The 25,654-nt window shown below is 40.4% G+C and overlaps 1 protein-coding gene across 2 annotated transcripts in view; it reads left to right on the forward strand.

Moving 5' to 3' along the window:
* LOC126251701 (coiled-coil domain-containing protein 22 homolog) overlaps window positions 1–25,654 on the forward strand; it is a 214,890-nt gene that overhangs the window by 131,206 nt on the left and 58,030 nt on the right. For both annotated transcript variants that reach the window (XM_049952289.1, XM_049952290.1), the window contains exons 5-7: window positions 12,225–12,496; window positions 21,535–21,732; window positions 22,783–23,019. In XM_049952289.1, the coding sequence (XP_049808246.1) occupies window positions 12,225–12,496; window positions 21,535–21,732; window positions 22,783–23,019 (707 nt within the window). The remainder of the gene's footprint in view (window positions 1–12,224; window positions 12,497–21,534; window positions 21,733–22,782; window positions 23,020–25,654) is intronic.

Below are 25,654 nucleotides of genomic sequence, written 5' to 3' on the forward strand. Positions count from 1 at the left end.
CAGATTTATTGATGAAATCTTCATGATCTGGACTCACAGTGAAGAAGAACTCCAGAATTTCCTCTCCAACCTCAACTCCTTTGGTTCCATCAGATTCACCTGGTCCTACTCCAAATCCCATGCCACTTTCCTTGACGTTGACCTCCACCTGTCCAATGGCCAGCTTCACACGTCTGTCCACATCAAACCCACCAACAAGCAACAGTACCTCCATTATGACAGCTGCCACCCATTCCACATCAAACGGTCCCTTCCCTACAGCCTATGTCTTCGTGGCAAACGAATCTGCTCCAGTCCGGAATCCCTGAACCATTACACCCACAACCTGACAACAGCTTTTGCATCTCGCAACTACCCTCCCGACGTGGTACAGAAGCAAATAACCAGAGCCACCTCCTCATCCCCTCGAACCCAGAATCCCCCGCAGAAGAACCACAAAAGTGCCCCACTTGTGACAGGATACTTTCCGGGACTGGACCAGATTCTGAATGTGGCTCTCCAGCAGGGATACGACTTCCTCAAATCCTGCCCTGAAATGAGATCCATCCTTCATGAAATCCTCCCCACTCCACCAAGAGTGTCTTTCCGCCGTCCACCTAACCTTCGTAACCTGTTAGTTCATCCCTATGAAATCCCCAAACCACCTTCCCTACCCTCTGGCTCCTATCCTTGTAACCGCCCCCGGTGTAAAACCTGTCCCATGCACCCTCCCACCACCATCTACTCCAGTCCTGTAACCCGGAAGGTGTACACGATCAAAGGCAGAGCCACATGTGAAAGCACCCACGTGATTTACCAACTGACCTGCCTACACTGTGATGCATTCTATGTGGGAATGACCAGCAACAAACTGTCCATTCGCATGAATGGACACAGGCAGACAGTGTTTGTTGGTAATGAGGATCACCCTGTGGCTAAACATGCCTTGGTGCACGGCCAGCACATCTTGGCACAGTGTTACACCGTCCGGGTTATCTGGATGCTTCCCACCAACACCAACCTATCCGAACTCCGGAGATGGGAACTTGCTCTTCAATATATCCTCTCTTCCTGTTACCCACCAGGCCTCAATCTCTGCTAATTTGAAGTTGCCGCCAGTCATACCTCACCTGTCATTCAACATCATCTTTGCCTCTTCACTTCTGCCTCGACTGACATCTCTGCCCAAACTCTTTGTCTTCAAATATGTCTGCTTGTGAGATGTCTGCTTGTGTCTGTATATGTGTGGATGGATGTGTGTGTGTGTGCGCGCGAGTGTATACCCGTCCTTTTTGTCCCCCTAAGGTAAGTCTTTCCGCTCCCGGGATTGGAATGGCTCCTTACCCTCTCCCTTAAAACCCACATCCTTTCGTCTTTCCCTCTCCTTCCCTCTTTCCTGATGAGGCAACAGTTTGTTGCGAAAGCTTGAATTTTGTGTGTGTGTTTGTGTTTGTTTGTGTGTCTATCGACCTGCCAGCGCTTTCGTTCGGTAAGTCACATCATCTTTGTTTTTAGATATATTTTTCCCACGTGGAATGTTTCCCTCTATTATATTGATTATTCATATGATTTTGAAAAGCTTCCCTGTTGGTTTTTGAACATTTTTGAACACATTTGAAGTTGAATTCTGAATGAATCATAAGTTGACTTTTGAATAGTGTACATGATGTCTCTGTAAGGAGAATCCTCGTCACATCTAGAAAGGGGACGGGGCTATAGGAGATGAGGGAGTAAAGCCGAATGGATGAGTGCCAGTCGCTGTCTGATTATGTGGTTGATTGAGTTTGCGAATGATCAGTGTTGTTATAATTACTAGCGAAATCCATAGATTCAGACTACCAGACTACAGGAATAACAGGTGAGAAAGATTACGTATTATCTTCTTGGTGTATCCAAGAAAATGAAATTATGACAGAAAATGTTTGGCGGGACTGCTACACTAGTAAGGACCAGTAGTACAGTCCCCGGCCAGCAGCCGCTTAAGTTCTATTCTGGAAGTAATGCGGAAAATGTGTTGTTCGAATATCTAATAACGCCTAGCCGGAAAATAATTGCGGGCTAACTAAACCTGTGAATCTGGCAGGGTTAGTGAAGTTAATCGGCGAACAAATTTTGACAATGGCAGGAATAGCTACAGAATTGGTGATGGCAAGATCGATTGTTAGAACGAGGAAGGAGAAGAAACGGGGACATCACGCAAATTATGGAACAATAAGAAGACTCCAAATTTATATAAAAATTTCGTAATACTACTTTTCAATCTCATGCTTGAGAAGCTGGTGCGTATGAATGGAAATGTGAAACTATTTCCTAACATACAGCTTTTTGCTTGTATCAGGCCTAATAGGCATTTGATATTGGTACTTCGTGGATTATATTCTGTCGTGTTATAAAAGTGGCCATTTGTGCCAAAACAGTCTCGTTTATTTGTTGTGTTACAAAATTGCTACTGTATTAGAAAGGCCTATTTGGTTTTATCTAGCAGACAGTGATAGAATAGACATAATCAGATTGAGAAACCACACAAGTCTTGGGTATTATTTGTATTAACAGCTTTTTCAGTATTAGATAATGACATTTCGATTTTTCATGTAGCAGAACGTTTGACGAACTTTGATGAGGTAATAGATTCTTTCTCAGAAAGGAATAAAGCTGCAGCAAGATTAGAGAGAAAGAATGCTAGGAGCTAAGGTTTGAAGAAATGTGTAATTTCTTCCTTATCTCTTGTCAGTATTGGTTTTATATATCCTACATTTAATTTTATGTCACACAAAAGAGCAAGTTATTAACTAATAGGCAATAAAGAGTTCAGATTTTCTCAAGAGTTCTTATTCTGTCGATTACAAATAATCCCATCCACTATTAATTGAGAGTTTTTTTAAATCTTTTTTTTTTTTTTAAAAAGACGGGCAGGCTGTCAAACCGACCGACTGGGACCAGGAGAGGCACCACCGGACATTTCAGTTTCCACTCTCCTGAATATAGTTTGGACGTGCGGTAGAAAAATGCTTTATGAAGAGGCGTGGCACTGCACTTAGGCATACTTAAGACCAAATAATATGTCTTACATTTCCTCGAATACGTATGTTTTATGTTTCAGACTTTTCCGAAAGATGTGCGCTATAAGATGAACATATTTTGAAAATTCGAATTTCTTAGTAATGACCCGGTTCGCAAATGTCGTACATCCAGGGCTGATGCGCACAGCAGCCTGAGTTATAGTGGGTAGACTCCACGTGACCCGTGTTTACATTTAGTGATTTTGCTGTTTCCCCTTCGTTTACTCCCACGTCAAATGAAAACAAAACGGATATATGTAGCCGGGGGCTATCAAGTGAATTAAAACACATTCACATAATTACGGAAGGCTAAAATATGTCATTACTTTCAGATTTTATTTTATTTCCACCTTTCGGACAGTCTAATCGGCTTGCGGAACAGTAAAGTTGTTTTTGTCTGTTTGCTAAAGAAATTTGACTTTTGTTAACCTTTTCCGCAGAGGCAGTCAATGTATTTGAAACGAAATGTTTATTTTCACAGTGCTGGCTAGTTTCAACTGTTCGCTGCATTTCAAATGCACGTTTTCATTTTCTAGAATGTATGGCATTATGCCATAATAAAGAACCAAACATGATATAATATAGTGTTGGTGCTCCAAGAAAATTTACATCCCGAAAACCACACTGAAATGCTTAATATCAGGTCGAGGTCTACTTCATTGGGAATCTGGACATACGAATGTGCATTTTAAATGTGCAAATTTTAATATGGTTCACGAAATTCCGATGCTCTTGGAGTATCCACTGATGTCTTGTTTCTTTTATGACATAATGTATGATCTTTCAATGTTTTACACGTAAGTACATATGGGCTTCCTACGTCATGATAGCTACCCAAGTGCGGTGTCGCCTATTATCTGTGCTCTCTGGCAACTGCTGAAACGAACGTATTTCTAACAGGTCGCGGGAAAATATTGCGAATAGTGGTTTGAAAAGCATTACTTTCGAAGTAAATATCCTTTTACGTAAGTTGAACTATGTGCAAGAATGTACCATGAATTTATTAAATCACGGATCGTTTGACTCTCATTTAAAAATCAACTCTTTGATGACGAGCCATTTAGAAGAATTTCGAACCCTGAAGATCAGACATTTATGTCTTTATTAAAAATTTTACTGGCACGTTTGTGTGATATATCTTATAGTGTAACACCGCGCAAAAAAGATCAACAGTATATGAGAAAGCTTAGTGTTCTTGCAGCTTGAGACCAGTATTATATGTGAAAGCTTTGCTTTTCTTGTAGCAATACTATGTATATTAATTTAAACTATTAACTTTCCCTGTTTGTGTGTTCGTGCTACTTAACAGTGATGTGGCTGTTACCTGACTACATCACATGTCTTATACTCTGAATATCCACTGTTATCGGCTGGCGAGATCACGTGACATGAGCTATGAACGGCTTACAAAAGCGCATCGAAATCTCGATTTCAATGATTCGGAAAGTAACATGCAGTGTTTGGTGGAATTCCAATGTATACTTTTGTAATACGAAAATATGCAGCTTACATGTTGCTGCACATCAAAGATTTTTTCAAAACGCGTCTTTTTCCCTGAGTTTTGTTTTCTAAAGTGCCGGGAAATAGTACGTCCGTGTAAAAAAAACCATAACCATTCAAAGGATTGATAAGGGAAAATATACTGTCACCAGGGACAAAGTGTGTTTTTAACTGGGAAATCTGGAAAAATCCGGGAATTTTTTTTCCTTGTCCACGTATACACCCTGTGTCTGTATGAATTTCTTGTGGTGCAATGGTTTCTCCTACCATCGTGGGCCTGTTGCTCTTCTGTTCGTTGAAACTATGAAATTCTTGGGGCTCTTTCTTGATAGGAAAATCTCTTGGTCCTCCCGTGTGTCTTAAACTGGCACAGCCCGCTGTGCGCAATCCCTCAATGTCCTATGTATCCTCAGTGGTACTTTCTGGGGTGCCGATCGAACCACCCTCGTGCGTTTGTACTGGTCCTGTGTCTGTTTGAAACTAAACTATAGGTGCTTTGTTTATGTGTCTGCATGTCCATCTCTCTTACACTGTCTTAACACTATCCACCATTGTGGCATCCGTTTGGCCACTGGCGCCTTTTACACTAGCCTGGTTGAAAGTCTGTATGCTGAAGCTGCAGAACTACCATTGCCCTACTGCCATGACTTTCCGCTCAGCAGGTATGCATGCCATTTGTCTACCATGTGTGGCCACCCATCCTGCCGCCTCCTTCGATAATTCCTTTGATCACCAGTAGGGGGAGTGTTCCTCTTCTCTGTTACCTCCTGGAGTACGCTTTCAGCACTTGCTCTGGCAGCTTTCACCACCTTAGCTTTGTGAAGCAGCCCATGTTAACCTTGGCCTTCATTCGCTTCCTAAGGATACTACTCCAGCCTTACTCTATTGCCCACAGTTTCATGACCTTTGCATGGAACTTCGCGATAGTACATTTGTGTGCACCGATGTCTCGGAGATAGTACATTTGTGTGCACTGATGTCTTGGAGTGACCTTGGCGCCAGGTGTGCCTTCATCATTGGTGTCCACATATTTCGATATTGGCTTTTGGCACACTGCTCAGTATTTACAGCCAAGCTCTTCGCTCTGTATCAGGCCACGGAGTACATCTGGCGACACAGACTTTTCAATTGTGTCATCTGCTCAAACTCACTCAGTGCCCTTTGAAGTCTTACGTGCTCAATACACCACCCATCCCGTAGTGCAGTGGGTCCAGGCAAACTGTCACTTACTCGCTCTTGGTGGAGCCACTGTGATGTTTATGTGGGTTCCTGGTCACGTTGGTCAGCCAGGAAACGTGGCTGCTGATTCTGCTGCCAGTGCTGCAGTCCTCATACCTCAGCCCACTGGTTCCTATATTCCCTCCAGTGATTTCTGTGTTGCCATCTGTCAGGAGGTGGTGTCCCTTTGGCATTGTCATTTATCCTCCCTTCATGGGAATAAGATCCGGATTATTAAGCCTCTCACAGCGCCTTGGACCACCTCCTCTTGGCCCTCTTGCCAGGTGGAGGTCATTTTAATTAGGTTGCATATTGGGCACTGCCTTTTTGCCATCGTCGTTTGATAAGTGGTGCTCCTCCACCACTTTTTACACATTGTACCCAAGTTTTAACTGTCCGCCACTTTCTGATGGAATGCCTATTTTTTAATCGTTTACCTTCTCACATGGGTTTTCCATCTGAGTTATCGGCCATTTTAGCAAATGACACGTGGGCTGTCGACTGCGTTTTAGTTTTTATCTGTAAAAGCAGTATGGTGAAGGCCATTTAATTTTTAGTTTTGGACTTCCGTTTATGTACAGTGTCTTTTGTAGCCCTTTCTCTAAGACCCTGTTTTTAGCTGTCTTCTCTTACGTCAGTTGGGATTGATGTATAGTCATTTTTTAACTCCTCTCTGTCTCCTTGTTCTTTAATTTTGACTTGGGCACAGATGACCCCAGTTGTTTTTGCGCCCTAAAACAAAACAAACAATTCTCTTGTACCTTTGGTTAATCTCATTCTGATAGGTGTTTTTCCAAACTGGTCACAGTATTTGTGGCACTAAATATTTCATCGAAATTTCTATTTTCTTCTAATGCCCCTATATACCACGCATATCTGAAGATTTGATCATAAAATCTCATGTACCTCTTTTTAAACTCCACATTGACTTTGTTTTCTTCTGGGTTACAACATTAATTAAGTTTGGCATGTAACGTCATAGGTAAATCTAAGACCTACACTAGAAAGTTTATCCAATTTTGTGTTTATCTCATTATATTTTGTTTTAAATCTGCCATGTTATTTGATAACTCTACTGTATTGACTTCAGTAGTATTTGTTAACTCTTCTTAGTTTTCTACAGTATCATTTAAAGAATCAGGTGTAGTGATGAAAAATTCAACTGTAGCTTGTACTTTCTGCTCAATTAATGCTTGTTTCCATTCCTTCAAACTACTTAAGGTATTCGGGTTAATAGTTATTACAAAAAATTCTGTGCTATGTCGTAATAGCTTTTCACATTGTTGTGTACCTGAAATTTGGTTATTTATCCTTTAAAGTTTACAAGAGGAAGACTTAACTAGTTCAATATGTAGCTTTTTAGGTAATTTTACCAAGGTTTTTTTCCTATTTTAGAAATGGTATCTACTTTCATGGGTACTTCCTCTAATGCTTGGCCATGGTTTATGATATTAATTTTTAAATCCTTTCTTTGTCTTTGAAGTGTAGTAATACTTCATTTAATTCTACCACTTGATTTTTGCTACTATTCTTTAATCCCTCCATTTGACTTTTGGTAGTTCTAATTTAGCAAATAAGGCCACAAGTTTTCCCTACATTTTGTGAGTATTGTCAGACATACAGTAAGAACAGTAGTATGCCTGATAAATTACTTTAAAATATCATTACACAGTTTTAACCCCACTGCACAACACTACAAACATATATATCTACAATTCCACCCACCAAATCACTAAAAAAAAATCTCAGCTTGGGGCTTTTTACAGCTGATTTAATGGGGCACACTGGTAGCTGTACTGCACTGCTAATGCATTGCACCTGGGCAAAGCAGTGTCGTGATCAGCCACTGTGCTTCTATTGCAAGTTAGCTGACTGACTGCTGTCCTGTGAAGCGAAGCCGCAGAGGTGTTGCGCTGGTTGGCTGCTGCAAAATCTTCCTCAGTGATTGCTGCTGTAGGCACATAATCAGCATGCTGAAACTTCGTTTCGCCGACATAATGTTTCTTGACTGATACGTCAATGTTTATGTCAACACTTACATATTTCTTGTTGACCTGGTTGCTCTGGTTGGCTAATACCGTATACTTCCTTTGTTGTGATGATTCACACTTCCTCATTTTTTTACCAGATCACAGAATTTCTTCTTAAATACAGTAATTAAATTGGGGGACACTACGGCATGTGCTCATCTGTGTCATCTTTGTTCTTTACTTTAGGTTGCTGTAGGCATCATCATACATAATCTTCCTTTATTTCAAGAAAATGCTTTTATCATAACAAAAGCTCTCTTGCTTCAGTGCCTTTTATCCCCGTCACTCCATTTGGGTGCCAAAGTGAAATGTTAGTGCTCTGTTTATGGGTTGTAACTGAACCAATGACTCCATGAACACTGTTTATGGGTTGTAACTGAACCAATGACTCCATGAACAATCTGTCACCCTGATGGCAATGAGCAAATATACTTCATTAAAGATTCATCGTTGCCTTTTGTTTTTCGGATTCCATGGACCTGTTACGCTGTGCCACTACTTGTACCATGCGACTTTTTGTCATCTGCAGAAAATTGAGGGCAGTAAGAGAGCTCATGTCTATGTCAGCTTGTTACAAAATGATGTGACTACCTTCTTAGAGAACTCTTTAGTACAGGGTGCACCAGCATTCATAGTAGGATATAAAAACACACCATCAGGCAGCAACTGTAATTTATTTATTACCTCTTATGTCAAGTAATAGTTAAAGGTATGCCATTTATTAATGTGTAAGTTATTGTCCATTGCGTGGATTACTTTTTGAATATGACTCCTGTCAAATGATGCCCCCTCTGCACAACACATTCATCTAGGCGGCATTGGAAGCTTTCCATAACTCATCGTAACATATTCCCTGGGACATTGCCGACGGCAGTTCTGATGCGATCCTTCAACTCAGGAATGGTGGCACAATGTGTTCGGAACACTTGTTGCTTCAGGTAGCCCCAAAGGAAAAAGCCTGCGCGTGAAAGGTCAGGTGAGCAAGGCAGCCAGGAAATGTCACCAAAATGCGAAATTACTCTACGGGGAAGTGTCTGTCGCAAGAAATCCATGCAAATTCTGGCTGTATGCGAGGTCACTCCGTCTTGTTGAAACCACCATTGTTCCACATTCACATCAACCATACCTAATTGGGGAAGAATGAAGTCTTGTAGCATCTTTAGGTAGCGATCATTGGCGACAGTTACAGCCACACCAATGTCATCCTCAAAGAAGTAAGGACCAATAATACCAAAGGAAGCAACTCCACACCACACTGTGACGTGAGAACTGTGCAAGGGCTTGATGTGCAGTTCATGTGGCTTTACATCACTCCAATAATGCGTATTCTGTTTATTCACTGAACCACATAACTCAAAATGAGCTTCATCTGACATCAGGATGGTGTGCAACATTTGTGGATTTTGGTGAGGAGATCACGTATGGTTAAGCAGAATGTTTCGTGTGGAACCCAATTGCGAGTCCTAATTTCCTGAACAATCTGCAGCTTATATGGGTGAAAATGGAGATCCTTGTGCAATATTTTCTTGAATGAGCGATCGGACATATGCACAGTTCGACGATGAGCAGATCTTTTTGGGCTATGCAATAGTGCAGCATGAACATTTTCCACGGCTTCTGCTGTCCGCACAGTTCTTTCACTTCTTCCTGGTTTGCCATTGAAAACAGAACCTGTTGTTTGAAATACACGTACCCACCTCAAAATGGTCTGTCCATCTGGAACTTTCCCGCGACATCCCAAGTTGAAATGTTGCCGAAATAGATGCTGTATAGCAATAACAGAGTCGTTATTCTTGAAATAACTTTCAACAGCAAAGGCACGCTGCTGTGCACTCCACCGCTCTATATCACTGTCACACTCAAAATGGCAGCTCATTAGTACACGAATGCAGCATGAGCTGGCGCACATTCCTGCAGTATGTCGTTGTACTACCAAGTCAAATTACGCTATGAATGCTGCCGCACCCTGTATTTGATCATTTTCATATTCAACATTTTGAATGTTAGGCGACAATTGTCTCATTACGCAGAACAACATATCTGGAGCAAATCTCGGAACAGAACCTAAGAGAATGACATTTCTCCTCAGCTTCTTTCAGCTGTTTCTGGGTGTGGTCACTGTAGGCAGAGGTGCCTGCTCCGTGCCTTCCAAAACACTGCTAGACCATAGTGTAAACGTCATTCTCACAGCAGGTATTGACTCCTGAGAGCATCACATCTTACTAATGTCCTGTGCTCGTGCTTTTCTCTTCTTCTTCTTCTTCTTCTTCTTCTCTGCGCAAACCAAAAACAAAGTGCAGGAAGTGGAAATTCGCTACATACTAACTACCTAAACAACAGTTTTACACAAATGTCTTCCATAAGATTCACATGGTCCTATTTTGAATACCATGCCACTTTCCTTGATGTTGATCTCGTCCTCACCGAAGGCCAGCTACACACTTCTGTCGACATTAAACCTACCAACAAACAACAGTACTTACAATTTTGACTGTTGCCATCCTTTCCATGTCAAATGTCCTCTCCCATACAGCTTTGTCATCCGAGGTAAACGTATTTGTTTGAATGCGGACTCTTTACAATAATACACCACCTTTCTCACGTCAACCTTCACTGAACATAATTACCCCACCAGCCTAGTTAAAAAGCAGATTTCCCAGGCCATCACATCCAATCCTGGTAATGCTGATCCCTCCACAAAACAACTTCAGGGCACACCATTGTTGACGCAGTATTATCCTGGTCTGGTATGTGTTAATCAGCTGCTTCGACAGGGCCATGACTTCCTAAAATCATGCCCTGAAATGAGATGCATTCTGTCTGAAATTTTGCCCAACACACCTAGAATAGCTTTCCATCCCCCCCCCCCCCCCCTCCCCAATGCTGCAAGGCTTGCCCTATGCACTTATCACTGCCTATAACAGCCATGTAACTGACAAAACATATACTATCAAAGGAAGAGCCAACTGCGAAATGACATGTCATATACCAGATATTAATTAAACACTGTTCGGCCTTCTATATCGGCATGACTACCACTAAATTACCAATTACGATGAATGGGCATATGCAGAGGGTGTATACTGGCAACTTGCAATATCCTGTTGCAGAGCATGCTCTACAACATGAAATTTATGACCTTGGCACCTATTTCATCACACGCTCCATCTTAATTCTTCCCCCAGACATCCCCTAGGTGGGAACTAGCCCAACAACATGTCCTTGGTTCTCACCACCCATCTGGCCTTAATTTATGTCAATTTCTTCCATCTCAGCATTTCTTCATTGTAGCTACTCCATTTTAATTTCCTACATCTTTCATTGTCTTTCCCCTCTATTTTTCACAACCCCCTCCCATCTCTGTTATGTACAATCCACTTAGCTTTTCACTCATATTAACTCATGCATGATGTTTAAGCAGTAATTTCTGTCTGCATATTACCTTGTCTTGTACCTTTACATTCTCAGGTTTTCAAATCTCGTCCAATGCAGTCCCCAACAATCAGTCTTTCCTTCTCATCCCGTACGGTAAGTCTCCCGCAGCCCCTTTTCCTAGACCTCTCCAGTCCTTTTCCTTCACCCTTCTTCCTTCCCCTTCAACCCTTCTGCCTGAAGGAGAAGCCACTGGCTTTGAAAGCTTGCCAGTTAAAACGGTCTTTTATGTGTGCGTTCTGCCGCTGCTTGATGAGTAGATTTTTTTATCTATGTGTACACCACCTCGAGGATGTAATCAGAATTGAAAACTGGTGTGGGCTCGGAATTAATGTTTGGTATTCAAGTTTAGAAAAAGAAACTGTATTGGTTTAGTTGCTCATGGGGGGGATTAAATGGTGAGGTTTGCTGGGGGACGAGAGAAGATAAGTCCAGTAGCCACAGGCCCATCTTAAAGGAGAAGGAACTAAGGCATTAAATGTCTGCTCATCGTAGCAACCCAGAACAGAACAGAGAGACACTTTTCATTCGCAGCACCAAGAGGCTTGATTGGCAAGGCAGTGTCTTTGCCGCTGCTGATTTGGTCTATTCCGCCATGAACTGATCAGATGGTCTCCCATCAGCTAAAAAGCACTGGATGAAAAGGAAGCCTCTTTGTAAAATTTAAATAATTAAAATTACTTGTGTTTGGGGCCTTGGGGCACATTGTACACATGATGATTACCTGAGACCACTAATATTTGCCTCTGGTACTCCATTCAGTGAGGCCCATGGTGAAAGTATTATTAAAAAAACCATAAGTGACTGAATGTGTGTGTGTGGTTTTTTTTTTTTTTTTTTTGTTGAAGTGTCAGAAATTTGTAATATCATAGATAACCCCCCACCCCTCTAACTTCATATGGCTTTCATGGCATGTTAGTTTGTTTTTAAGAATATTTTTGTTGCTCATTGGATGTATTCTTCACTCTTATTTATGTGTTCTAAGGATTATCAATTAATGTTGCAGCATACCAAGAATACATAGCTCTTCATTTGCCATCATTTCCGGAGCAAGTTAATCAGATTTTGCCTGCTTTAATTACTACTAACGCATTCTTACTGCACTGTCAGTGTGATGTGTTACCATCAGCGAGAAGGCTTAAGAAATGGCCTCAGCAATTTTCGGATTGTTTGGTTGATAGTGCAAGACAAAATTCTCATGCACCTGGTGTGGAGTCGGTACCACGAGCCCGAGCAGGACCCAAACCACCAGTGAAGCAAAAGCCAGCATTCTTACAGGTAACTTAATGTTTATTATTTTAAAAATTATTCTGGGAAAACATGGGAAGTTCAGGTTGGAATATCAGCAGCACAGTGTGTATCAAAAAGACTCCTCCAATTTGACACGTCTATGTTCCTGAAACTAATAAGTATATACCATGAATTTTGTTTTTTGATAAACGGGAAACTCAAAAAGTTTTTTTTTTTCTCTCTCCATACGTTTTCATAGGTGTTCAGTATGTCACCCTTGAGATTCACAGCATATGACAATGTGGTATTCAAATTGTTTCCACACTGCAGCAAGCAAGTCTTGAGTTACAACTTAACACAGCTGCTGTAATGCGATTTCTCAGTTCATTTATTGTTGTCAGTAACAGAGGCACATAAACAGAGTATTTTATAAACTCCTACAAGAAATAATCACATACAGTCAGGTCCAGTGACCTTAGAGGCCAGTAACCAGTAATGTAAGGCCCCAATCATTTGGTCCAGTGCGACCAATCAATTGTTCAGTAAGCCTTTGATTTAAAAATTCCCGCCCTTTCAGATGCCAGTGTGGCGGTGCCCCATCCTGTTGGTAAATTAAAAGTCTCCAACTGAGGGAAAAGAAATTTCTCAAGCATATAGAGATATGTGCTTCCTGTAACAGTGTTTTTGGCAAAGAAAAATGGACCATACACTTTCTCCTGTGAAACCGCACAAAAGAAAAATGGCAAAGAAAAATGTATCATACACTTTCTCCTGTGAAACTGCACAAAACACATTAAATTTTGGCGAGTCCCTCTCATGTTGTACAACTTCATGTGGTTATTCCGTACCCCATATTCTCACATTATGATAGTTTATCTTTCCATTTAAATGGAATGTTGCCTCATAATTAAACACTAAGCGTTGAAGAAAATTGCCCCCCTCCATCTTGCTAAGAATGAAATTACAAAACTCAATGCATTGATGTTTGTCACCTTCATGAAAAGCTTGCAGTAGCTGAATTTTGTATGGTTTTACGTGTAAACGTCAATACAACACTTGGCAGACAGACATTGGGGGCATGTTGAGCTGTGGAGCTGCATGGCAGATGGATCTCTGCAGACTTCTTGTGAAACTACGGTGGTTGCATTCGATGTCTGTGTCAGGCACTCGGGGATGGCCCGGTGATTTGCCTTTACACAAACAACCCGTTTCTCAGAATTGTTCATGCCATTGTGTAATGCTCTGTGCTGTAGGAGGCTCCACACCACACCTAGTACGAAAGTCGCGCTGAACAGTTATCACAGATCCGTAATGCGCAATATGTAGAACACAAAACGCTTTCTATTGTCCCGACACCATTTTTACTAGAAGTGAAGTGGGCGCACATTACTGCTACCTATCAGGAACCATGTAAAACTCTAGAGTTTGTTCTTTCCAACAGTACATTGTTCACACATACATCTCAGGTAACATAACAGTTATGATTTTTTAAAATCTGATGATACTTTTTGATACAACCTGTAATATGAAAATGACTGATTGTTACTTGGTGTAAAGATGACACACTGAGTTAACAGAAAGGAACAACAAAAAGAGAGCTTTCAGTTAAAACCTTCTTTAGAAGATAGAACACACACACACACACACACAAACACACACACACACACACATTCATACAAGGAAGCACACCTCACGAATGCACGACCTCTATCTCTGGCAGCTCAATGCGTAAAAAGTCTTTTCATTACACTCGTCTGCAACTTAACATGTCATCTTTATGGTAAGTAGTGATCTATCCTTATCCTTTTCATAATATTGTTAAATATATTATTTTATATTTTACAGCCATAATAAATAAATTTAAAGAAGACATCTGTCAACCTAGAAACATGTTGTAATAGTAGTTTAATGTGTGATTGAGCCACGACTGAGCAAACAATAGAAACAAAATAGTGTAAACTAACATGATATGTTTCGTTAGTAACAATATTTGAAACCACTAGATTATTTGTTGTTAGAATAAATTCTGTTGTAGTTTACTAAGCTTAGAGTTAATCATTACACCCAGCCATTTGAGAATGTATCTAGTGCATCTTTTTGAATGACATTGCATTAATCTTACCGAAATCCTGTGTACAGGTGGCACAGTTTTTAATTTTTGTTTTCCCTGGTTCTGCTGGTAGACATGAGAAGACTTGGAACAAACAATATATCTGCATCTGTAGTCATCTGCCTTTGCAGTTGAAAAACGTGTCAGAGTGCCTTTACAGTTGAAAAACACAGGGGATGGGTCAACCTGCAGTAACCTTTTTCAGTCTTTGTATTTTAAATTTAGGATTTTGGATGTAGCCGTATATATCATTATGTACATCTGTTACTTTATAAAAGAATTTAAAATTTACTTTTGTGGAACATTTGAATGTTTGTTGTTGTGTACTACTTAATTTACAATGGTAAGGACACCGTCCATGTAAGGACTCCACCAGCTATGGTCCGTCATGTGGCTGGGAGCAGCGGGAAGACAGGAAGAGCAACAGAGTTTGGTCCCGTGTGTGGGAGGCACAAAGTTTGTCCACCTGTTGCTTCAGTGTTAGTATGGTGCATTCAGCTTCGCCATTGGATTGTGGGTGGAATGGTACACTCATGACGTGGTTGATGCCGGAGATGGTGTAAAACTATTCAAACTCGACAGCAACAAATTGAGGTCCATTGTCAGCCACAGTCATTTCAGGCAATCCCTCGAGGCAGAAGATTGATGATAATGCCTAGATTGCGGACTGAACTGTAGTAGAGTGCATGGGAACCATGAAGGAAAATTTGCTGACAGCGTCAACGACAGTGAGCCAACGCATATTCCAGTGAGGTTCCACAAAATTGAAGTGCAAATGTTGCTGAGACACTTGAGGGTTTGGGCCATTCAAAGAACTACTTAGGTGGTGCTGATTTATGTTCAGCACAGGCTTGGCATTAAGAAGTCAGATGTTCAATTTGTGTGTCCAGACCATTAAAAGTGCAATGACATCATGTCAATTGTTTGGTGTAAATAACACCTTAGTGATCATGGTGTAGCGAACAAAGCACGAAAGGCTGGAGAACTTATGGAATCACAACACGTGGCTGGTCATTAACAGTGTGAAGCAAAATCAAGCAAAATATCGGCAAACCACAGAGGTACAAATCTGTTGGGCTGAATGTGGCCAACAACTGCAGATTTAGTGCATTAAAATCTTCATATCAGGATCTGCTGTTGTGACCTGTGCAATTTTCTGGTGATTAAGTGTAAAGCTGTGCAAAACATCTGCGCCTCGTGCATTAGTGCAGCAACAAGAAGCAGAGGACTCATTGAACGCTGAATCTGGGCCAGTAGGGAAGGAGAAAGAGCATCTGTATTGGCATGCTAATAAGTGAGCCGATACACGATCTTATATTGGTAATATGATAAAAGAGGAGCCAACCCTTGCAACTTCTGGGCTGTGTAAGTTGCGACTGACTGAGAAGGGCTAAACAAAGATTGAAGAGGTTTGTGCTCAGACATCAAGTTAAATTTCGTGACAGAGAGATACTGGTGAAACTTAGTTACACCATATACAATGGTGAGAGCCTCCATTTTAATTCAAGACTTGACTGTACAAAACCCTGATCCATCCTGTTGTTCGTTATGGCTGTGAGACATGGAGTATCCGGAAACAGGACTTCCATAAGCTCCTTGTTTTTGAGAGAAAAGTGCTTCAGAAGATCTTTGGTCTGGTTCTGGATGCAGATACAGGGGAATGGAGGATCAGATACAACAAAGAGCTTGAGGAACTATACCAGCTGCCCAACACAGCAGGAACTGTCAAAGCCAAACGAATGCAGTGGGCCGGCCATGTGGCCCGGATGGAGGATCACAGATGGCCTCGGAAGCTCCTGGATTTCACACCTACAGGAAAGAGACTGCCAGGGCGCCAGGGGGACCCAAGAAGCATTGGAGGGATGGACTCCATGAAGATTTAAACCAAGTGTCAATAGATGTGAACGGATGGCAGATAGCAGCAATGGACAGAATACAGTGGAGGAGGAAACTTGTAAATGCATGCAGTCCACTGGGCCTGATTACATAGTAGTAGTATTAGTTTGATCAGTATCTTTAATGCAAAGGCAGTCAGCCTGTCAACAGAATGAAATTTGTGGCAAAACTGCACCAATGCTGTAAGAGGAAGCATCCACAGCCAAGACCACATGTTTGGCTGAATCAAAATGAACAAGTCCTCCATCAGTAAGCAAAGCATCTTTCAACTTCTGGGTAGCAGACTGACACATTTGCGACCAAACAAAAGGAACATTCTCCCTGATCAAGTCACTTGCTCTGCCTAGTCAGGCAAAGTATCACACCAACGTTTTGCTCTTCTACAGATTGGATGGTGGTCAGAGGTGCTGGTAGTGAGACCCCCTTGTACGACTTCTGGAACATTTTGTTTTTACTGTGATGTGCATGGCGTTAAGAATAAACAGAATGTATTGCATGAGCTTCTCTAACACAGACTGCAATTCCCACACATTGCATGTGGGTTGGAGGTAACAGATAGCAAGAAAATGTGATTGATGGGATGAACGCTCTGGCTGAAAATGACATAGCCTAAGTACTCAAGCTCTGTCTCAAAAAACACACATTTGCCTCTGTTACACTTGAGACCAGCTACAGTCAACACTTGAAACAGAGTATGAAGGTTGCTAATATGATATTCAGGATTGCAACATGAGATGAAGACATCATCTAAATAATTCAAGCTAAAACGAGATTTTGCAGTCAGCTTCTCCAGAAAGTGCTGAAATATAGTGTGTGCGGAAGTGAGGCCAAATGGCAATCTCAAGAATTTGAAGAACCCAGATGAGTGTTAATGACAAAGACCTATTGCGACTGCTCATTCAGAGATATTTTCAAGTAAGCGTCACTGGATTCAAGTCAGTTTTGGAGAAATAACATCCAGCATCAAATTTATCCATCAATTCTTTCATTGTCTTGCAAAGCAGTAAGTTCCTGAGCCTCTTATTCTGGAAGAGCATGAGGAACAGGATGTGCTCAGAAAGAACATGGCTGTGCAGCATTCTTAATTGTATCATAAGCAACAAAATTGTTAGCTCTCCTTAAACCCTCAGAAAACAAACCCTGAAATTCTGCACGTAACTTAGCAACACAGTCCCATGGATTGAAGGAAGTAACAGAAAGTACATTGTCCTGAATGCTTAATCCAAACAAATCAAAAGAGTCTAGACCAAAAATGTTAGCACTGTCTCAGAAGTAAAGCACTGTAAATGTCACTGTCCTTGTCAGATTTAGGAAAGAATGCCTTGTGGCCATTAGACACTGTCAGTGTATGGCATGAGGAGCACAACTTAGGTTTGCCAAGCAATGTGGTTGAGTAAAGTCACTGAAGCTCCAGTGTCAAGTTGCAAATGGACTGATCCTCCAGCAATACTGTTCCCACATTAGTGTGTCAGCTACACTGTGCATGATGTCATCACAAATCATTGCATCACTGTATTATTTGCCACAGTGACGTTTGAATCTACATTATCTAGTAAGGCCTTTCAAATCAGTCACCCACCAAAAATATGACTGTCTTTGTAGTTTTTTTATGCATTCTAAAGAATTTGTCATAGGTAGCTGCCACTTGTGCTGTATCTTCAAAATACTTTGTAAGTGTCTGTAAAAGTTTCTCATATTTTACATGTTCTTGGCACAAAGTGGGAAAGAGTTTGGTGCACAATCAGTAAGCAGTCACCCCTGCCATGAACCAAGAAATAAAAATGTTTGTCAGTACCTTGTGTAAGATGGGCTGCGATGTGCATATTAAAGTGTGCAAGGTATTCATGACAGTCTTCCTTCATCTCGCCAAATTGATGAAATGGCTGCATGTGGTGTGGGCTGCTGTTGGTTCCAGTGATGTTTTTGAAGCCGTCTGTGCTGTCATGAAATGATTCATCACTTGAAGCAGTTGTGCCATTTGGTGACTCTGAAACTGAATAACCTAAGTTAGATCAGTGGCAGGCAGTACAGCAGGTGAATGCGGCATGGTAGTGATTTTGAACTAAGCAATGCATAAAGAAACGAAAAGCAATACAAAACAGCACAGGGGAAAAAAAAAAAGAAGGATGCTAAAGTAGCAATGTCGGAAAAGTGCCACACATGGAAATGAAAACATCTCATCGCCAGGTTTGTTGTAAACCACTATGTATACAACGGTAAGGAAAGGTGGGCTACAGAGTGGTGCAGCAGCTGTAGGGAAGCTGGACAGGAGCAGAAATGAATAGTGAAAATGGAAATACAGTAAACGGAAGTTTTACTTAACTTATAGCTTTCTCCCAGCATTGTGAAGAAACTTTACAAAAGAACAAACAGCAATAAACTCCAACTACTACAAGAAGCAATGATATAGAATTGTGCAGTGTGAGGCTTCCACTACTAATACATGAGCAAACTATTGAAGGCTGACTAAGATAACACTGCAACTGCAACTGAGACTGAGACTGGGCCGTGTAGCTGCAGCCGGCCATCCTATATCGCAGCAGCAGAAGGTGCTCAGAGTTCGAGCTGCTATAGGTAGAGGTCTGCGCGGATGCGGATATCCGCGGTATTTGTTATTTGGCGGATAAAATCGTGACCGGCGCGGATATCCGCGTGTCATCTGCGGATAATGAGCAAGGCATCTGCCCAGTATGTATGTAGCAATGTTAGTTGAAAACTTCAAGTCTGTTGACATTCTTGGAATCTTGCAGCGTCCGGGTAGAGCGGATGTCTGTTGTCCTCAGCCCCTGGCTACGACTGACGTAGCTGTACCCAAGAGACCTGCACCTAATCCGTTTCCGCGACCGTGTCATTTGTGTGGCCTGTGTAGTGCTCTCTGGGTGGCAAACCTGCCCACTGTCTGCCAGACAGGTGCCCCTTGCAATTTTCCGCTGCCTTCAGTTAGCGCTTTGTGGTGACCGAGTGACAACGTGCATCGTAGCAAATATCAGTGAGAGTTCTTTCTTCAAATGAACACCATATCGATGGATACAATTTCGTGTAAGGTGGAAAAAGGTAATTTTACATTAGTGAAGGAAAACAAATTGAAATCACCAATTTGGAAAAAATTCGGATACGTATTTGATGGCAACGAAAAGATAAAAGATATAGTGGCTTGTTTTGCATGTAAAAACTGGACATAAAAGTGGAACTTCAAATTTGCTAAAACATTCGTGTGAGGCTGGACAAAGTAGCATAATTACTTATTTAAATACCAAGACAGACGTTAAAGTTCCTGAAGTTCCGCCAAATTTGAAGACAGAGTGGTGGCACGGCAGGCCTTGTAATTAATTACAAGTGGGATTTCAAACTACGGCTCACGACCACCAACAAGCTGTGACTGCGATAGCCCGTTAAAGATTATTCTGATCACACTGAAAACTTACAAAATATTCAAATCATCCAAAATAATAATGTGTCTTTTAATTTACCAGCCAATTAGTAAAGATAAGGGCTGAAATTCGTAACAAAATTGAACATTTTAACTGTAACTCGGTTTTGCTTAACAGGGAACAGTGCCTAACATTTGAAGTTATGGGACAGTGGTTTTTATATAGACATCTTGAAATCTTTTGCAGCTCTATTAAACTTTGAAAAAAATTATTTTTTAACATTGAAAGTATTAACTGCGAAATCTACTGCAAATATTATCTTAGTAATTTAGACCAATGTTGAGGATGTTTTAAAGTGTGAAAAACTTTGCTTAGCTGAGAATGAAACAGACATTTCATTCATCGCTAGGTCTTAATTCGATAAACCATCCAAAAGGTGAGGTTTGAGGTTTCAATCGTATTTTTAGCTAAAGCTAAATGGACTCCTAATTTCTATAACCAGTGATTTTGTTGTCACTCTTCGGAAGACGAGTAATTTCTTCCAGACAACGTCAATTATTGCTGGCAGTTTAATTTTTTTACAGGTGCGCCAGCGTTTTGCAGTGCAGGCTTCAAAGTTTGACACATCCAAGCATTGAGTACAAAAAAACTGTCGGTAAATGATGCAATGTGCTAGTAACCCCTTAAAACCATCTTCATTTTCTGATGCCTTGGGACAAGAGCAGCGAAATATAATTGTTTCTATACACGTATTTTCATCATTTAATACTATTACATTGAATGTTATTTTTTTAAATAGCGTTTCCAATCTCATGAGATCCGAGCCGCTACTGTGTGTGCTCTGGAGCGCCAATGCTTTCCTGTTTGGAATGGTCTGCTTTAGAGTAGGTATAGAGCATTCCCTGTGATTTAAGAAGTCAAAAGTAGTTAAGTTGTCACAGAAATGGCACCCTAACAATAACTATGTCATTACATACCATAATTCTAAGTACTACTGTCCATTACTGTTAATTACTCATTCAAAACTTAAATATATGCGGATGCGGATAAGGAACATGCGGATGCAGTTGCGGATTAGGACCTTGCGGATGCGGATCGCACTTTTCTTATCCGCGCAGACCTCTAGCTATAGGCATGACTCAGCGGGTGCACGTCAGTGGATCTGTCGGGTCCTTGGGCAACTGCTATCGGCGTCTGTTGAAAATGTGCATTTCTGTTGCCAACTGTGAGATGACAGTGAGAGTGGTATCAATCTGTGATACCACATTTGTTCATGTGTTTTTCATTCTTCATGTTGAGAACACTGCATTGTGGAGATAGTACTGACTTCCTTGTACTGTTTCTCCCCTTGTAACATTATATCTGTATTGAAACTTATGTCTTTTGCTCTCTGCCCTCTCCTCTAAAATCAGCAAAGGGAATGCACGTGGACTCCGCAGTCAACTGCACAAACTTGAAAATGTGTATCATTATTTATATCTGTTAAAATTCCAGATAAGAAATTCTTTATTCTTCAGACTTACAATTATTGTTCAACATCTATGTGCTTTTATTCTGATTTTAAAAAATGTTGAAAGAGTATTTGTAACAAATCATACATTATTCTTAACAGTCAAATATTATTTTTGTATGATGAAAATCTCATTCTAATAACATATTTGCAGATTCAGTTATTGGATTATTATATATTAGTTTGAATTTATTAACAGAAAACATCACAGAAAGAGGCTAAAAATGAGGTAATTCCAGCAGAAATAATTGCAGCTGAAAGAACAGTACCAATTCCAGAACCAAGAAAAACACAACAGCAACTGATTGAGGAAGGTCGTAAAGAAACTGAAGAGCTCTGTCGTCATATAGAAGAATTAGAACTAGATATTCGAAGTTTGAATGCTAAACTTGCCCAGGTAATTCTTCTGAAATGTAATTAGTCGTAGTTGTGCTACTGCTTATGTTGTGTGTTGCCAAGGCTAATTTTATATGTGAAGTTATTGTGCACAAATTTTAGTACGATTGATATTGAGAAAAGTACTTCAATTATTTGAAAGGTGGTACTATTACAGTACCAAAATCATCAAAAGCAACTCTCTTTTAGTCTCAGTCTGTTCTTCCCTTATTTCAGATGTATTTACATGTCTGTATACCACTTCCAAATTATTATTTTTTCACGTTCCGTTGTTGAGTTCCTATTGTCATGTTTTCATGTTCCATTGTTGATTTCCTTTCTTCTTCTGTCCTATGTTCTTTCATTAATGTTACTTCGTAGATGGCTCCCATACGTAAGCCATGAATAATCTCTCTTGACTCTCCCCCTCCCCCCTCCCTTCCCTTCAGTTGAGGGAAAAACTGAATTTGACATCTAATGATTAACTTTCTTCATGACTTTTTTTCTGCAGCCTTGGTTTTTTCATTGTCTTTATCTCTGAGCTACAATTGTTTTTTAATGATTTAGTTTGAATAATATAAGTGTGAGAGTCAAAAGCTTACATTCTTACATTGCAAGGTTGAACTAGTGTTGAAGCCTTCTGAGATTTCTGTGAAAGAATTAGAAATCAGCATTGACAATAATTTACTTGAACAAACTACATAACTTCATCGTTGGTTGTATGAGGACTGTGGAGCAAGTAAATTCTGTAGCTCTGTAGTGTGTGGAGGAGTGGTGATGGCAAAATGATTTCAGCATAGCTGTGTCGCCTGTCTCTGATAGTCTGGCACTGTTGCAGAAATTATTGAACTTTTATGTGTGCTACAACTGTAAATCAAACTAGCATCTATCATTGAAAATCCCACAAGTGTGAATTGTATATTATAATTAGTTTCCTCTGTGTGAAAAACATGAACGCTGTAGACATTTCTGTTTAATGCATGCTTAGTGGTTGTTACTCATAAGTGTTATGTATCACATCAGTGTAATTTCTGTTGAAAAACAATTTATGACTTACAATAATATGTTGTAGATTTCAGGAGAAACTGTGGCAGAAGACCGAACACTTCAGGAACAGAAAGATCGTTTGGCTGTCAAACAACGGACTTACGAGCTACTGCCTGAAGCAGATGAAAATCTTGCAAAACTTCAATCTCTGGTTGAAAACAGTGCTCAGAGGCTTGTAGGACTAGCAGCCCAATGGGAGAAGCATCGTGCACCACTTCTTGCCAGATATCGTGAACTCAGGCACAGAAACTCCAGCCGTGCAGTAAGTACATATAATGACAACTAAAGACGTGATCTTCATTGTTACTCTTGTAGAATTGTTAGGTTACTGCAATATTGACTTAAGAAGTTTTTAGATTACAGACCCAGAATGTGTTATCTCACTTATTAAGCTTGGAAATTATTGCTTGTGAATTTTTGCATTATAGATTTTGTTCACACGGTGTGCCTTTAAGGCATTTCACTGCTTACAAATTATATTTTCTTTCACCATAAACTTTGTACATGGTAATACTTGCGTCAGAGTATTGTGTAAACGATGAAGTTTAATGAACAACAGGAAAATAAAAGAATGGGAGCAGCCTTTGAAACGCACACGCACTATTCAATTTTTAGCTTGAAAAAGGATTTTTCTGAAAGCTAGGTTTCATTATTTTCGTGTGCTTGTCAATGTCTCAATGCTTTTCCTGTTTGGTGAGTTGTTATCTTTACTCCTAAATTATTTACATTCTGCCAGAGCATTTCATACCATATGAAATTTATAAAGGTAACCCTGGAGGAGAACTAGTATTTTCAGACACACAAATGGGTAAACAGTTTTGTCATAAGAATGTAAAGTGCTCAAATATCCATCTTTCGGCCAGTTTACAGCACTTTGTATCATACCATAATGAGATTCTGACTTTTGAGTGAATGTGCATTTTGAATCAGTTTATTCAACAATGGAAAATCCAGGATAAAATGTAACAATAGTATGAAAAGGATAATTGCTACTCATCATATAGCGGAGATGCTGAGTCGTAGATAGGCACAACGAAAAGACTGTCAGAAAGTGAGCTTTCAACCAGCAAGGCCTTCACCGGAAATAGACAACATGCAAGCGTGGCCCCCCCCCCCTTCCGCCCCGACACACACACACACACACACACACACACACACACACACACACACACACACACTCACACACACACACACACATATTTAAGACTGTTTATGAATGGTTTGCAAAATTTGATTGAGGTTGTGCTTCTGTGAAACAGTTTTGTGAAGGCCAACCAAAATTCGTTATTCCCAGTTTGAGGATCAGTATGTGATCCAAGAGTTTACCCATAGAGACATGCTTAAGTGCATTGAAGACTGGAGTATATTCTGTTTTAAGCAAACATTTAGCTATGAAAGAGAGAGTCTTCCTTGTCGATTCTGTACAGTTTGACCAAAGATCACAAACAGGATTGTCAACTGGTGCACAGAAAAGCTCATTAGATTTCATTGAGGAAATTAAAAAAATCTGTATTCAACATTGTGACAGGAATCAAACTCAAATTCCATTAGTCAACTGATCGTGGTGTTCCACTGTGAACCAATACAATAAAAGTGTTTTGTTGGTGAAGCAGTTCAATGAAAATGACTTTCTCTTTACACATGGGATGTGTCTTGACCACTGATTTAAAGGATCAGAGAACAATTGAACTGGGGAAGAATCAAAATTTTGCTTGCCATAAGTCATTGATAAAATACAGAAAAAAACAAAAAAAACATGGCATCATTCTTCTGTGCAACAATGCAAGATGTCACACAGCATGTCAAATATGGATTATTTTGTAGAGAAACACATTGAATTAATGTCTCATTGCCTGTATTTACCAGGTTTATTTTCAAATGACTTCGTTTTGTTCCCTTGCATCAACACACGAAATGCTTAGCCAGTGACTTCTTAGCCTCAATAAATTCTTGAGTCCTTTCGAAACAATGTTTTAAGCTTCAACATCAGCGTGGAAAAAAGTCCACGATTTGTTTGAATGAATGCAAAGGTTTATAAATATTAAAGGCACACATTCTGAGAAACAGTAAAACTGTTTGTTCCAAAAAATAGTTTTCTTTTATTGTCTTTGTAAAAACTTGAAAAGCAGCCTTCGCAAGACTTAAAAGCTTAGTCAATCAACCATTCATTCCCAGTCTTATTCAGGTTTGACTGCATCTAGTGTTAAGCCAATTTATTAAGACTATCAACCCACAGAAGCAAAATGCATGTTTTTTTCCTTTTACTAAAATATCACATTTGTGCATCTTTGTTCTCCATATGAGCTATGCCAACAGTGGTAAACCATCCCTCTCTTAATGAGCGGAAGGTGTTGTCAAAGCATATGTAGCTCGACATTGCGCAATAGACCTTCCGTAAACTATCTTTTCGTGCTCCTAATATACACCGCACACTCACGTAATAGTCACCAAGAACAATGTACGCTGCATTCAGTCATAAACCTGCTCATACCCTTTTCCAGTCCTATGGCCCTATCCTTATCCCCTCCTCTCTCCACTTGCCTCATTGACTTTGTTACTCCAAGTCTTGTATTTTATGTACTTTTTGTCATCACTCTGTTCTTCCTGGGTTGTCCCTGCGACCTAGTCATTTATCGTCTTGTTGCACTATTTTCTTGCGCAAATCGCCGAAGTGGCGTCAAATCGAAAGACTTGCACCAGGCGAACGATCTACCTGACAGGAGGCCTTCGTCACACGACATTTCCATTTCCATTTCTTAGCAGTTTTCTGGAATCTTGCAGACCTCACTTCCTGCTAAGAGGCCTTTTTATCTGCATAACTACCATTTGTCGTTGCTGTCTGTGTATGCCATTGTGCACTTTGTTGTATTTCAGGACCCAGGAGGGACAATTTGTGT

Source organism: Schistocerca nitens, chromosome 4 (genome assembly GCF_023898315.1).
Source record: "Schistocerca nitens isolate TAMUIC-IGC-003100 chromosome 4, iqSchNite1.1, whole genome shotgun sequence".
NCBI classification, from domain to species: domain Eukaryota; kingdom Metazoa; phylum Arthropoda; class Insecta; order Orthoptera; family Acrididae; genus Schistocerca; species Schistocerca nitens.